General features: G+C 38.4%; 1 protein-coding gene across 1 annotated transcript in view; it reads left to right on the top strand.

Moving 5' to 3' along the window:
* Positions 1-13,682, top strand: part of TMC1 (transmembrane channel like 1) — a gene marked incomplete at both ends in the record, with an annotated part of 54,799 nt that extends 41,117 nt beyond the window's left edge. Inside the window, 9 exons of the mRNA XM_080638305.1 lie at positions 2,216-2,395; positions 2,617-2,769; positions 5,204-5,332; positions 8,344-8,411; positions 9,705-9,944; positions 10,984-11,109; positions 12,395-12,473; positions 12,570-12,699; positions 13,414-13,682. Coding sequence (XP_080494431.1) covers positions 2,216-2,395; positions 2,617-2,769; positions 5,204-5,332; positions 8,344-8,411; positions 9,705-9,944; positions 10,984-11,109; positions 12,395-12,473; positions 12,570-12,699; positions 13,414-13,682 — 1,374 coding nt within the window. The remainder of the gene's footprint in view (positions 1-2,215; positions 2,396-2,616; positions 2,770-5,203; positions 5,333-8,343; positions 8,412-9,704; positions 9,945-10,983; positions 11,110-12,394; positions 12,474-12,569; positions 12,700-13,413) is intronic.
* Positions 13,683-14,703: the final 1,021 nt, after the last annotated feature.

The following is a 14,703-nucleotide window of genomic DNA, read 5'->3' as shown; positions in this document are numbered from 1 at the left end:
AGGACCTGATGAAATCCATCTGCGGGTCCTGAAGGAGCTGGCAAATGAAGTTGCTAGGGTGGTGAGGCACTGGAATGGGTTGCTCAAGAAAGCTGTGAATGCTCCATCCCTGGTGGTGTTCAAGGCCAGATTGGACAGAGCCTTGGGCGACATGGTTTTGTGTGAGGTGTCCGTGCCCATGGCAGGAGGGGTTGGAACTAGATGATCTTAAGGTCCTTTCCTAACTATTAAATGATTCTATGATTCTATGATATTTGTAAGTGAATTTATTTGTTGGCATAGTGTCTTTCTGCTGCTATATTATTTCTGAGAAGCAGTAGCAGTCCTATCTCTCTGGGTAGTAGGAAACATGTAGAGTATTAGTTTTAGCAAAATGAATTCCAGCATGGCTGAGAAATGCTCATTTCAGAGACAGACTTCTGTGAACAATTATTTTTTTTTTTCTGTGATTAAATAAATTATTTTTACTTAATTGTTTTAATATGATTCATCTCAAATAATCATATTTGTGTTTTCCAGCCACCTTTGTGACTTAGACTGGGGCTTTATTTTTTTTTTCTTGTTTGTTTTTTATAGTCCCTCAAAGGCACACTTTTTGTAATGCAGTTTTATTTCAAATTGGAATTGAATAAATGCACTTTGAAATTTTTTCAGTTATTTTTGGCTGACACAATGAATTAGAACCAAACTTTTCAAATAATTTCCAGCAATCACTTAGGAATGTTACATTACTAGAGTGCCTCACTCATCTGTAGAATTTATAAGCTATGCTGTATTTCAGACTTTCTATAAAAGCTAAGTGTCTGTTTTTATCAGTTTGCCTTCAGCAAACTTATTCTATTTCCACATTGCTAAGAAGACTAGTTAATCATATTAGAGGTTTCTAACAATATCAGGCAGAAAAAAGCAGGGTTGATTTGAATTTGCTTATGTAGTGAGGACATAAGGTCTGAGATAGAGGGCTGGGAAATCACCAACTGTACGAAATTTAACAAAAGCAAGGGCAGCACCTTCCAGCTGGAATGGGGTAATTCTGGTGATACATGCACACTGGGGAACAAGAGGATGGAGAGCAGCCTTATGGAAAGAGACCTGGCAGTTTGTCTTCATGGCAAGTTGAATATGAGCCAGCAATGTGCCCTGGCAGCCAATAGGGCCAACCAATGGAGTGCATCCAGCCACAGCCAGCCTCTTGAGAGAGGTGATTGTGCCACTCTGCACTGTCCTGGTGCAGCCTCACCTGAAGTACTGTGTGCAGTTTTGGGCTCCTCAATTTGAGGAAATCAGACTGTTAAAAGCATGTTCAGAGGAGGGTGACCAAGATCATGAAAGGTCCTGAGGACAAGACTGATGAAGAATGGCTGAGGTCACTTGGCTTGTTCAGCTTGGAGAAGAGAAGGCTGAGGGGTGATCTCATGGCAGTCTACAACTTCTTCAAGGGGTGCAGTGGAGGAAGAGGTGTTGATCTCCTCTCTTTGGTGATCAGCAATAGGACATGAGGAAATGGAATGAAGCTGCACCAGAGGAAGGTCACATTGGACATTAGGAAAAGGTTCTTCACTGAGAGGGTGTTTGGTCACTGGAACAAGCTCTCAGGGAAGTGGTTGTGACACCAAGCCTGTCAGAGTTCAAGGAGCCTCTGAATGATGATCTTAGTTGGATGGTTTAGTTTTAGGCAGTCCTGAGAGGAGCGAGGAGTTGGACTTGATGCTTGTGAGTCCTTTCCAACTTGAGATATTTTATGATTCCATGATTTGTGACATCTACAATTAACTTCAGGAGAGATCTCAGATAAATACTATTTAGTGCAGTATTTCTGTAGGAATGCTTTTTATAGGATATCTAGGTCTATTGGGAAGATGTGGTAGAGATGCAGCATAAAGCAGTACTGGAAGCAGATTTTACCAAGTTCTCTGGTAGCAGAATTTTGTTTGAAATATACGTTCTAGTCAGAACAACCAACATTTGATAATTTTTAAGTGGAATGGAAAATTAAAAAAAACCTCTCACATATCCATCTGCAGAAGGTAACAACTAACTTTCTAACTTTTTCTTCCTTTCTGAAAACATCTTGTGACTCCCAGAGTGGATTTTGTTTTTCATTAAGTAAAAGGTAGTAATGGAAATACGCAATACACCCAAATCAATAATGACAAAAGAGCTTGCCTAACATTTCAGTATAAACCTTTTTTTTTTTTTTTTTTTTCCCTCTTAGGTGAACATGGTTATGTCACTTTTAGGAATGTTCTGTCCAACTTTATTTGATGTAATCAGTTCTCTGGAAAACTACCACCCTCGAATAGCTCTAAGATGGCAGCTGGGACGAATCTTTGCTCTTTTTCTTGGCAATCTCTACACTTTCATTATTGCCTTAATGGATGAAATCAATCTCAAGGCAAGCTATTTATTTCATTTCACTGATTTTAATACGTAGGTGGGCAAGGATGAGGATTTCCAGCCAGTCACTGACATATCAGTGAAAGACGTTCTTTTCTTTCTGTACTGTAAATCATGTCCATGCCTCACCTAGTAATGGGAGTTTTGGAGTAGAAAAGGCTGTGAGTTGGTAACAAGCTCATGCTATTTTTTTTTTTCCCTACTTCTTTCTTTACTTAGTTGGAAGAAGAAAAGATAGTCAAGTATAACATGACAATATGGGAAGCTAGCCTGTACAATGGTACTATTCCAGAAAATTCGACCGCTCCTCCAATACAGGTGGACCCTGCAGATGTCCCCAGAGGGCCATGCTGGGAAACAATGGTAGGACAGGTAATGTAACTGCTTTGAGCTCATATTTGAAAATAGGTCATTGTCTGTTACAAGGTATGATATATAAACCCTCTTTATTTCTGCTAGTAAGTGGTGTTAAGGTGGGAAAAATGTGAGGAAAAGCACAATGTGGGACTTTTTCCTGAGCTAAAAAGTAGGGAAAAAAGAAATTTGAGTTTCTTTGGATCCTGTCTAGTAGAAAATTATTTCTCCTGGTAATTAACAGCATTTAGAACATTTTTCCCATTTCCTTTTCACTATTCTTTTCATTTACCTTCTTCCTTATCCTGTATTTGTCTTGCAAAACCTGTTTAGCAATTTTTAAAACCTGGATTTGTCACAACCCTTATAAATGTGGTAATTCTTATTAGAACTCTGATAAGGCACTATCTGTTTGTGATCGCTACAGACCTATAAAAAATGTCTATAAAAAATTGAGTAGCTCAACAAGTAAATACATGTAAGACAGCTGTTACAGCAATGTACTTTTGAGAAGGCATCTCTCTCTATAGCCAAGTAACAAAATGCAAAATAACAATAGTGAGTGATTGTAAATTCGCTCAGTCATTTTATTTGATTAGAATCATTGAATAGTTAGGGCTGGAAAGGACCTTAAGATCATCTAGTTCCAAATCCCCTGCCATGAGCAGGAGGGACACCTCACACTAAACCATGCCACCCAAGGCCTCATCCAACCTGGCCTTGAACACCGCCAAGGATGGAACATTCACAACTGCCCTGGGCAACCCATTCCAGTGCCTCACCACCCTAACAGTAAAGAATTTCTTCCTTATATCCAATCTAAACTTCCCCTGTTTAAGTTTGAACCCGTTACCCCTTGTCTTGTCACTACTGCCCCTGATGAGTAGTCCATCCCCAGCATCCCTATAGCCCCCCTTCAGATACTGGAAGGTCTCCACGCAGCCTTCTTTTCTCCAGGCTGAACAGCCCCAACTTTCTCAGCCTATCTTCATAGAGGAGGTGTTCTAGTCCCCTGATCATCCTCGTGGCCCTCCTCTGGACTTGTTCCAACAGTTCCATGTCCTTTTTATGTTGAGGACACCAGAACTGCACACAATACTCCAAGTGAGGTCTCACGAGAGCAGAGTAGAGGGGCAGGATCACCTCCTTCGACCTGCTGGTCACGCTCCTTTTGATGCAGCCCAGGATACGGTTGGCTTTCTGGGCTGCAAGTGCACACTGCCGGCTCATGTTCATTTTCTCATCGACCAACACCCCCAAGTCCTTCTCTGCAGGGCTGCTCTGAATCTCTTCTCTGCCCAACCTGTAGCTGTGCCTGGGATTGCTCCGACCCAGGTGTAGGACCTTGCACTTGTCATGGTTAAACTTCATAAGGTTGGCATCAGCCCACCTCACAAGCGTGTCAAGGTCCCTCTGGATGGCATCCCTTCCCTCCGGCGTATCAACCAAACCACACAGCTTGGTGTCATCAGCAAACTTGCTGAGGGCGCACTCAATCCCACTGTCCATGTCACCAACAAAGATGTTGAACAAGATCAGTCCCAACACCAATCCCTGAGGGACACCGCTTGTTGCTGGTCTCCAGCCGGACATCAAGCCATTGACCACAACTCTTTGTGTGTGGCCATCCAGCCAGTTCTTTATCCACTGAGTTCAGTTGAACATATATTATTATTGACTTATTAATGCAAAATGTAATTTCAAAAGAATTTTGTAACATCCCCCTTTCCTCTATTTGGTCATACCTCGTTGTTTTGTGCATGAGAATGAATTCACCACCGAATCACATTTTCTATTGTTCCATCACTTTCATCATCTCACCTCCTGACTGAATGTATCACTATTGTGGAGCAGACAGGGAGGAAAAACAGCCCCTCTATTCTTTTCAGTGATGCTGAATAAAAAACTATGAACACGAAGAGCTCATCACTGCACTAGTTTTCTACTTTGTTTCATAACAGGAGAGTAATAGCCTTTTTGGGGTATTGGTTAAGGCCTGTTACAGTAGGGTTTAGTTTATTTACTAAAAGTAGAGGAATGAAGACTTCCATTAGGATTTTTTTCTTTCTTCTCCATGTGTACGGGCAAGTTTTTGCTCCTTGACAAACAAGTCACTCCTTTTTTATTAAATTTTCCCACAGTGAAAGAGATCAAAAGAAGTTTAACATATCAGCTCAGATTTCTGTTATAGCAGCAATCTTGGCTGGAAGCCTTTCTCACTCTAATCATGCACTGGAAGTCTCATCTGATAATATGAGCACAAATTAGAGCAAAGCATACCTCTGGCAAATGAGGGGCAATTTTTCTCCTGGCATTTCTCATAATTGATTAATGTAGAGCAGAAGCAGTCTTTTCTGTGTTGAAGCAGGGTAAGCGCAATTAGGGATGTAGTCCAGTATTTTATTATTATTGTAATTATTTAATTGCTTAAACCAAAGTATTTTTCTAACAGGAATTTGTGCGGCTGACTGTCTCTGACACGATGACAACATACATCACAATTCTAATTGGCGATTTCTTGAGAGCTGTTTTTGTTAGGTTTTTCAATTACTGCTGGTGCTGGGACTTGGAGTATGGATTTGTAAGTATCTGATTTGCTATATTAAATGCCTTTGTCAGATTATCACTTCACATTTTTATAGTAAATTACATTTTCCTTTCAACCCTGCAGAATTAACAGCTGGTTAGACACAACACCTTCAAAATACCTGAACAACATTGTGTTAGTTTTTCGCAGAATTTGCTTGTACCTTAATATTTGTCTTATTCTTCAGCCTTAGGAAATGTTGGGTTTTTTTATACTGGATCATGTAAGAACACTGCATGCACATTTTTCACACATTTCTGATTTTAAGACTTATTCCCTGTTACACAGAATGCAATTTCATTGATTTCTACAGGATTTTGGATAAGGCCTTCTAGCTCACAGCATTTGTGGAGAAAACTATGAAAGAACTTGTTCTAGAAATCTTATATATTTTTTGCTAGAATTAGTGTACCTGAAATAAGGGTAGTAAGTCCCTTAAGTGGGTGTACAGCTGTTCCTTTGGGAATGAGACTTCCACACTTTTACAGAGAACTGAGCTAAGTAAACATAGCCAGCTAACTTACCTACACTGTAAGGTCTGATTCTGCTTTTCCACCTTTTAGCTGGTAGTACTTACTGAGAGGTATGGGAGAGAGCTAGGTCATTTAAAGCCATCTGCATGAGTGGCCAAAGTAGCTGTTCTGCCATCCTCTAGTCTTCCTTCCCTCCAAATTTTTAATTCACACATGTAAAAATTTATTTTTTCACTAAAAGTAGCCTCTCAGGAAATGATAATTTTGTGAAATGCCTGAATCTTCCAATGTTGAGAATCACACAGTAAACTACAGGACATTTTTGCTTGAACTAGGAGTGCCAGTTGTCAGATGAAGATGCATATACTCATCCATTAGCACTTCAGACTTAATTTTTTGCTCTTTGGTTTTTGTTCCATTAGGGCTGTTAATAGAATATAATACAGTAATTCAATCAATAGGTCAGAGCCTATAAAGGAAAGAGCTTTAATTGAGGGCCTGGAATAAAAAGCTGCACAGATAGCATCCTTCTCATCATTCATCCATATACAAAGTAAAGAACATGCATAGAGGTGATAAGCAGTGAGAATGAAACTCACAGTCCACACACAAGGGTTTCAACACTCTTAAAGGAAGCTGTGGCATGTTTATCCAGCAACAAAAGGATACTTATTTCCATGATATATTTTTGTCCTCAAAGTGTCAACAACACATCTGCTTGTAAGGGATGTTGAAACAAATTTATTGCTGACATTTTTATTTGGCAGTTTACAAGAGTGGCTGTAATGGTTTGATCTGTTATGGTCCTCAGGTCCAGTAAGCTGCCTGAAACAACAGCCAGAAGTGAAAATGCAAACTGGAAATTGTTGAATTTCTGGAATTATCTGAGCTTAAAATCTTCCCTAAGAAGTAGACCTACCTGTATCTCTGTGATTAGTGGCCATGACGTACCTATTATCCAATGATTTTTAGACTAAGTATTTTGACAACCAGAATGTCCTTTGGCAAAGAATTCCAGAAATCAACTTGCACATTGTATGGAAAACCACTTCTTTTTGTTTGTTTAAAAAATTAATTTCAGATTATTTGTTAATGCTAGCCCCTATGTTATGAAGAACAGTCACACATTATTTGATTATGTATGATCCTATTCATCTCTCCATGTCAGTTATTATATCCTTTCCATACAGTTCTCCTTAGTCAACAGATTTCCAATTGAATACTAGTAATCTATTTAATCTGTCCTCATATAGAAGCAGATTCCTAAATAGATGCAACATAAACATAGCAGTTTGCTGTAAACGTATTTATCTGTACATATACGCAAAAATACAGAGGAGGAGTGTAGGGACTTTCCAACAACAAAACAGTACAATACAAAATTGTGACTTTAACTGGTGATTTTAACAGAACAATTTTGTCTTTGTTCAGCCATACATTGATAGTTGGTTTTATATGTCATGCACCTTCCTCTCTCTACCAGTCATCCATGTAATTAATACCTGGTAGATACACATTATTCATGATCTTTTTGTCCACCTACTGAGGTGGTCATGCAAGTCACCAGCTATGATGTAGCAAAACTTTCTGAGAAAGCTGATTAAATCAGAATTATGACAGTGCAAAGCCATATGAATAATATCCCTGAAGCAGATATTTAGTTGGAAAGCAAAAGTTTACAGCTACAATTTTTTACCAGAAAGTTTTGTTCTGGTTCATGTGTGCACAAACTCATATGTGTGTGTGTATTTCAGTCATTGTTCAAATGCAGTGTATTCAGTGTTTGCAGATGGAAGCATTCATGAATTAGAGATTAATAAGTAAGGTAAAAGAAGAGATGTGGAAAAGATTACATGTTTGAAAAGCCAGAATGAAAGGGTCAGATGGGTAGTTCAGAAATATAAGACTAAAGAATTATCTGTTGTGTCTGTACTGGAAACAAAAATTCACGATACTGTGTTTTGTTCCACAAAGTGATAACAAGAACCAATAGCTGATTTGAAGTAAAAATTAGAATCAAACAAACACACTCAAATAAGAAATAAGATCTCAGTTTTAAGCAGGGAAGACAATGATTGGCAACATCAATCAATGTTTAACAGGAATTGTTCAACAGTGTAACTTAAAATATGAAAGATACTGTTATAGTTCAAGTGAGAATTAAATCACAGCAGCCCCATGGCTGGTACCATGTCAGAGAGCACATAGACTGACCACCACTAACCACTCCAATGGCACATTTATGAATAGTTGTTTTTGCAATTTACCTATTACTCAGAAGTATTTTAAGTTCTCCATTAGTACCTTCTCTGAAGAAATCTCAAAAAGTTTTTCAATAAAATACCACAAGCTGTATTAAATTCTGCCTGCTGGTCTTGAGTCATATTAATTCGTTTCATGATCCACACTGGTAAGATGCAACAAGAGGCTTTACAACACAATGCCAGTATGCTGGACAGGTTTAATCTACTATAAGTAATCTTAAAAATCTTAGTTCAAACCTAATGAAAGCATCTGTATTATTTCTTTCAGCCATCATATTCTGAGTTTGATATAAGTGGAAATGTGCTGGGACTGATCTTTAACCAAGGCATGATCTGGTAGGTGTGGCAAAGCATGTTGCATCTTCAGGACTGCTATATCTATGAAAGTTTCTTCTGAAGTGCTGATCCAGTTCCATGACTTTACTTTGATGGAAGTGTAATGTAGTATATATCAAACTACAGTATACTCCAGTCAGTGGGACCACTTCAAAACTAGTTCTGAGCTAAGACTGTTGGATCAGATGCATCAGGATTTTGCAATGAGGTGGTAAAAAGCTGCAAAGATGAATCTTATTTTTGTACTGGCAGCTAGCTAGAGCAAGCACCTAGCAAGTACTGTTTTGCTTTGAATTTCCTTACAGCTCTTTTCCCATATGTCCTGTGGAAAAAACCCTTAAAACAAATGTATGTACTCTTATCTTTGCAAGCATATGAAAGTGTATAAAATGCTGCTGCTGCAGTATTAGTCCTTAGCTGTAGAGGATAAGAGGTCTATGTTGCATCCTGGCTTTGGACTTTACAGGAGTTGTAAAGAAAACCAGTATGTATCGTAGTCGTGCAAGATGCTCAGTCTTCCTCAGGAATTATCCTCCTCAAGGACTGTTGGCTTCTCAAAGTTGATCCTTGCTACAGCTCAATTTTTCCCCTTTAAAATGACTTTGGTATCAGACTTTCTGCTTGGTCAAAGCTCTTACTTCTGTAAAGCCCAAAGTTTGTGTGTATGTCAAAGAAGTGCCACAGAAATACATCAAAGAAAGAGGCTGCAAATATGACAATGATTAAGGAACAAGTAGATTCCCAGTCTTTTACGTTCTGTATCTTTTGGCCAGGCAAATGAAAGTAATTGCTCTTCAGTCAGCATGACACAAGAAACAAGGTGTGATAAAATAAAGTGGTTGTAATTGTTTCAGTGCCATAACACTGCAACCATACATACCAAGGAAAAAGCAAGAAAAAACAAAATTGTTTTGATAATACCTAGCTTTAGAGCTATTAGGTTTTCTTATACAACACAACTGAGATGCTACCTGAATTAAAGGGGCAAAGTAGGAGTGGATAACCTTTCATCAGGTGATCACTTAATTTGCAGAGAAAGAGAGCTTTGCAGCTTTGAAACAAAAAGTTCATATGGAGAATTAGCTCCATAAGCCTCCAGTTCTTCTTAAAGCAAGACTGAAGAGACAAGATCAGTTAAAAAAAACAACCAAACCAATGATGGTTTTATGAACTTGATTTCTGAATGCATGGTGCATATGACTGCAAAGCACATTGACATAGTGAACGGGTTGCATATCTAGGAAAACAGTCCAACAAAAAAGCGGTTATTTTTTTCTTTGCTTTTTTTTCCAGGATGGGATCCTTTTATGCTCCATGTCTCCCAGCCATCAACGTGTTCCGCCTCCACACTTCGATGTACCTGCAGTGCTGGGCAGTGATGTGCTGCAATGTCCCCCAAGAAAGGGTCTTCAAGGCTTCCAGATCCAATAACTTCTATATGGCCATGCTTCTTTTCATCCTCTTTCTCTCCACACTGCCTGCTGTGTACACCATTGTCTCCATCCCACCATCTTTTGACTGTGGTCCTTTCAGGTTTTTTGTGTTTTACATCCGTCTTTTGTTATTGTTGTAATGAACTGCCTTATCACATCACAACGAATGATGCAGATTCTATAATAAGTGTTAGCACCTGATAGACTGCTTAATTGTGTCACATTTCTCATTGTGGATAATTCATGAAGCTGAAATCCTAGAAAACTGTAATTCCCTAGAAAGTTTATTTGAAATGTAGAATAGAAAATCTTTATTTTAGGTAGTAATGTAAAAAAGTGTCATTACACCAGAAATTATTCAGTAGGAGGAGAGCAGTAACTTGTTATACAACTCTGGTCTGCTGGCTTGAAGCTGATGGCTTTCAGGAAATGTCTGCATATGCATAAGAGGGGCATACCAGAATGTATGGTGGTGTGCTTAATGTATAGTGGTGCAGCCTTTGACTGCTATGACTCTCTCCAACTGGCATAGTATTTCATGTGTCTGTACTACCACTGTGAAGCTGATTCTAGTTCTGAAGTCTTCAAGACCTTCATGTTCATTAGTACCTTCTAAAAACTTAGTCCAGCCTTGCCTGTGCAAATGTGTGCTTTGCATTCAATCTAGCTTAGATGTTGCCACATTTTCTCCTGTGCACACTACCCTAAAAGTCCAGGGCCATTTTCACCACCTTTGCTTGTGAGGTAGTATAACATGCAACTGTAATGAGTACACAACAGTCAATATATGAAATTAAGATTTTAAAAGACTTTAGTCTTTGGTTTGAACAAAGTATTATGAAAGCAAGGCAAGGACAATAGTAAAAGAGACATCCTGATTCCAATGAAAACTTTGAATAATACATTACTGTTGTGAATACAGTGCTATCTACACTATCCCCAGTGCACTTTCTAAAGGAACAGATACTACTTTAAATAACATTCCTTTCAAAGTGTCAAGTTTTAAATAATGTTAACATTTAGTTTATTGTCCCTTTCCCAGGTTTGATGTGGTGTGATTAACTTATATATGCATATTACTGCATTGACTTTGCCATAATGTTTGTATGTGATATGTTGTTAAATTTTCTGTTTAATAGTGGGAAGACTAGAATGTTTGAAGTCATATCAGAAACTTTGGAGCATGACTTCCCTTCCTGGTTTGGGAAGGTGTTTGGTTATGCCTCTAACCCTGGACTTGTCCTACCTTTTATACTGCTGATGGTGTACGTATGGAATATTAACTCAAAGCTTACTTTTTTTCCACTCTGAATCTTCACTGCTTGAATATCTAATTAAATACAGTGCTGATTGCCCTGCGGTGAGGGACTTGAAAAATTCATGAGCCTTTTATTTGATCATAATTAACGTGCCTTTACACAAAGGGTAATCTCTCTTTTGTGTTCAATGGCTTTCTTTTGTTTTTATTATTGCTTTTCAAAAATGCTGTTGTTGCTACAATAATGGAAAAGATATTAAAATGCAAAAGCCTATAGGGGATCTGAAGTGCTGTGACTTTGATCAGCTTGTCCAGTAGGCAGAATAGCACATCTTAAATCCTTAACAAGTTCAAGAGAAACATGACCATTCACCACGAAGCAGTTATTTCTCAGTAACATTCAATGTGTCTGTTGTTCAGTGCCTTGGTCTTTCCTTGATAAACAATGTCCTCTATGATGTTGGGGCAGGGGTATGAGACTGAGTGTTGGAGACTTCATGAAATAGGGCTAGGAGAGATTTTTTGTCGGTCAGTCGGTACCTAGCAAAGAATAATGACTCGAGAACAGCCTTTCTTAGAAACTGTAGTAAGTCCTGCTTTTAAAGGCATTTTAAAACTCTGTATACTTATACAGGATTATTTAGCATCCTGCTGATCTAAAAATTAATTCTATGTAGAGATGAGCTGGGATTTAAACCTTCATTGCAGAACTGCCAATAAATATAGAGAAGATTACACAATACAATAAAAATTGCAGAAGGATTTTACATAAGCAAAATGAAATTCTGAGATAAAATTTTGTGAAGGTTCACTTAACAACATATTTTGCTATAACCATGTCTAGAAAAACAAAGAATCCAGACTGTCCTCTGAAACACATGGTCAATTCCAACTGATTTTTTTTTTTTTTTTTGAGTACTATTCCTTTCCTGGAATGGTCACAGGCAAAGATACTAAAACTAAATACAGAAAACGTCAAAAAAAAAGGAAGAAAAATACAAGGCATAATCAGGCATAGCTTTATGGAAGACCTTCCTTAGCTACTATAAGATTGAATGTAGGGTACTGGAAGATGGTTTTTTTTTTTCCAATTTTTTTTTTCCCTACTTTCTTCATTCTGTGGGGAAGCATATTGCTTATTGTCAAAATACTACTAATAATTAAGCATGACAAATGAGGAAAAGATACTGACTTTAGATTAGCACAACTGTAGTTGTTGCTATAGGAATGTTGTTAAGAGTCTTTATATTTAAAACATTGCCTAAAAAGGAATTATTTTGCTTTAAATTTAGCCTGAGTATTTATTATCTCAACGCTACATCCAAATCCTACAAGGAAGCAAACCTGGAACTTAAAAAGAAGCTGCAAAGTGTAAGGATTACAGAATTACTGATTTTTTGTTTTACTAAATATTAGAGAGTCTGTTCAGATCACTGAAAGATGCCCTTTCTCTCTCCCCATCATTAGCAAGCAGAAGAAAATAAAAGAAGAAATAAACAAAAGGCACAAAAATCAAATGAACAAGATGAAAATCCATTTGAAACAGAACCACCACAGCAAACAGGAGGCAAACAGGATGAATCCACCTCAAACCAAGGTAAGGACTGTTTTGAACTCTGTAGTATCAGGAATTCGTGTATACCAGGCCATATTCTTCCTCACTGTTATGACTGCTTCCTTTGCCATAATCTCCTGAAAGATATTCATAATATTGAATCACAAGTATTAGCTTAAGATCCATCTTGCTTTCTTTGGTTCATTTAAGAAACACTGTAACATTATTCAATACCAGGCAATGCCTAAGAAAAAAATCCTGCAGCAGAGCTATAATGAGTAACAAGATCACAGCCTGGCAAAAAAACCCCCAACCCAACAACCAACAGTTAAAGCCTGGTCTGAATGTCAGTGATCCCTCTTACCCATCACAGATCAGACGGGTCCAAGTTCCTCTTGTATTTCATTGATCCAGAGCTGCTCAGGGTAGCATTTGTCCTCTGTGCCATGTTCAGTGGGAGAAGGTGCAGTGAGAACCAAGTGTGGTAGCAATCGTCATTAGAAAGCCTAGTGTGATCAGGCAGATTTCAATCTGTCCTGAAGGATCTCACAGGCTGTTTCTCTTTCACCAGGAAAAAAGGACTGGAGGGAGAATAGGATGCAAAGATTGTGAAGGTGCCTTACTCTGATTTCAGGCTGTTGGCAGGGGAGGCTGACGATTTTCTACCGCACTCTGGGGTGGACTGCATGATTTGCCTCTTTGGGAATTTGTGTTTTGAATGTTCATGTTTTAATCCTGTTCTCAAACACATTGCAGACAACAAAAAAGGACAGGGTGACAATGAAGCGAAGAAGACGGGACAGTCACAAGAAGCCAGCTCCTCTCAGGCACCCCAGCATCCAGGCCCTGGCCCGAATGGCCACTATCTCCCACAGAGCAGAGGAGGAAGCCTTCCTCCACCATCCCTAGCTGTCACGAAGCCACCAACCCCCAGGGGATATGGAATGCCCGGCTATTCACCTGGAAATGCACGCTTCCCAGGCATGCAGCCAGGAACGCCTAGGGGCCCTCCCAACTACAGATAAACAGCCTGAAGGACATTGTGATATGATGAAGGATGCTGAAGAATAGAAGAGCAGTCCTAAATCCAAACACACTTGCAAGTGCAAAACCCTGCCTGTGTTTGTTGTAAATCTTCGTGTGCATGCCCATGCTTCATGAGCTTCATTTTTTTGCAGGATGGGATGCTTCAGAAGGAAATATTGCATATGTCTTCCTGCATTTGAAAGCATTGCAAAAAATGTGTTGTCTGTGTCAATAGGTTTCTAAACTTAAGGATATTTATTGGAAGATATTTATTAGAAGAATGAATAACATTATGTATTCAGTTGATTATTTTCTTAAAAGCCTGAAAGTGTGTCCTTAAGATCTTTTACTTGGAAACATAGCTCCATATAAAGTGTTTGAGAGTCATTTATGCTTAAACACTGCGTATTTCTTGTCTTCTGCAGGTGAGATATGCTTACCCAAAGATTTCAGATTGTACATGAGAGAAGTAGGATCTTTTCAAAAGCTGAATGACTATGCCTGAAGTCTTTGGGAAAGTATTTAAAAGGTGAAAGAAAGGCAATTTTCTGCCTGTTGCTGTGAAAAAATAACTCCTATCACAGGACAACTTTTATCTAATAATAGTTTTAGTACATTTGAAAGACTAAAATTAAGTTTGAAGAATAAAAGTGGTGAAGAAATATCTTATGTGCAGAAAAACATATTTGAGAAATAGATGTAAGACAGTTATGCAATAATTTCCCCCAAATACTTACAGGATTGTGTTGTGACACAGGGACACTTTGTATCACATAAGAATACATGCTTTATAATCTGCTCTGTGGATTTATGATTGCGTATTTGTATTGACCTCTATAGAGTCCAGGGTAGAACAGGTCCTTAGTCTGATAGGTTTTGTGGAAACACAGATACCTTGTGTAGAGGTCCATTTTGTACAGTAGGAAAATATAACCATATCTCAGTATGAAAGTCTGAGACATCACAAAACAACCTCCATATAATTAAATTCTGGAAATTTAATTGCATAATTAAATCGTG

This window comes from Psittacula echo (genome assembly GCF_963264785.1).
Source record: "Psittacula echo genome assembly, chromosome: Z".
NCBI lineage: Eukaryota > Metazoa > Chordata > Aves > Psittaciformes > Psittacidae > Psittacula > Psittacula echo.
The sequence above is the reverse complement of the archived record's forward strand: the minus strand, read 5'-3'. Positions and strand labels throughout refer to the sequence as shown.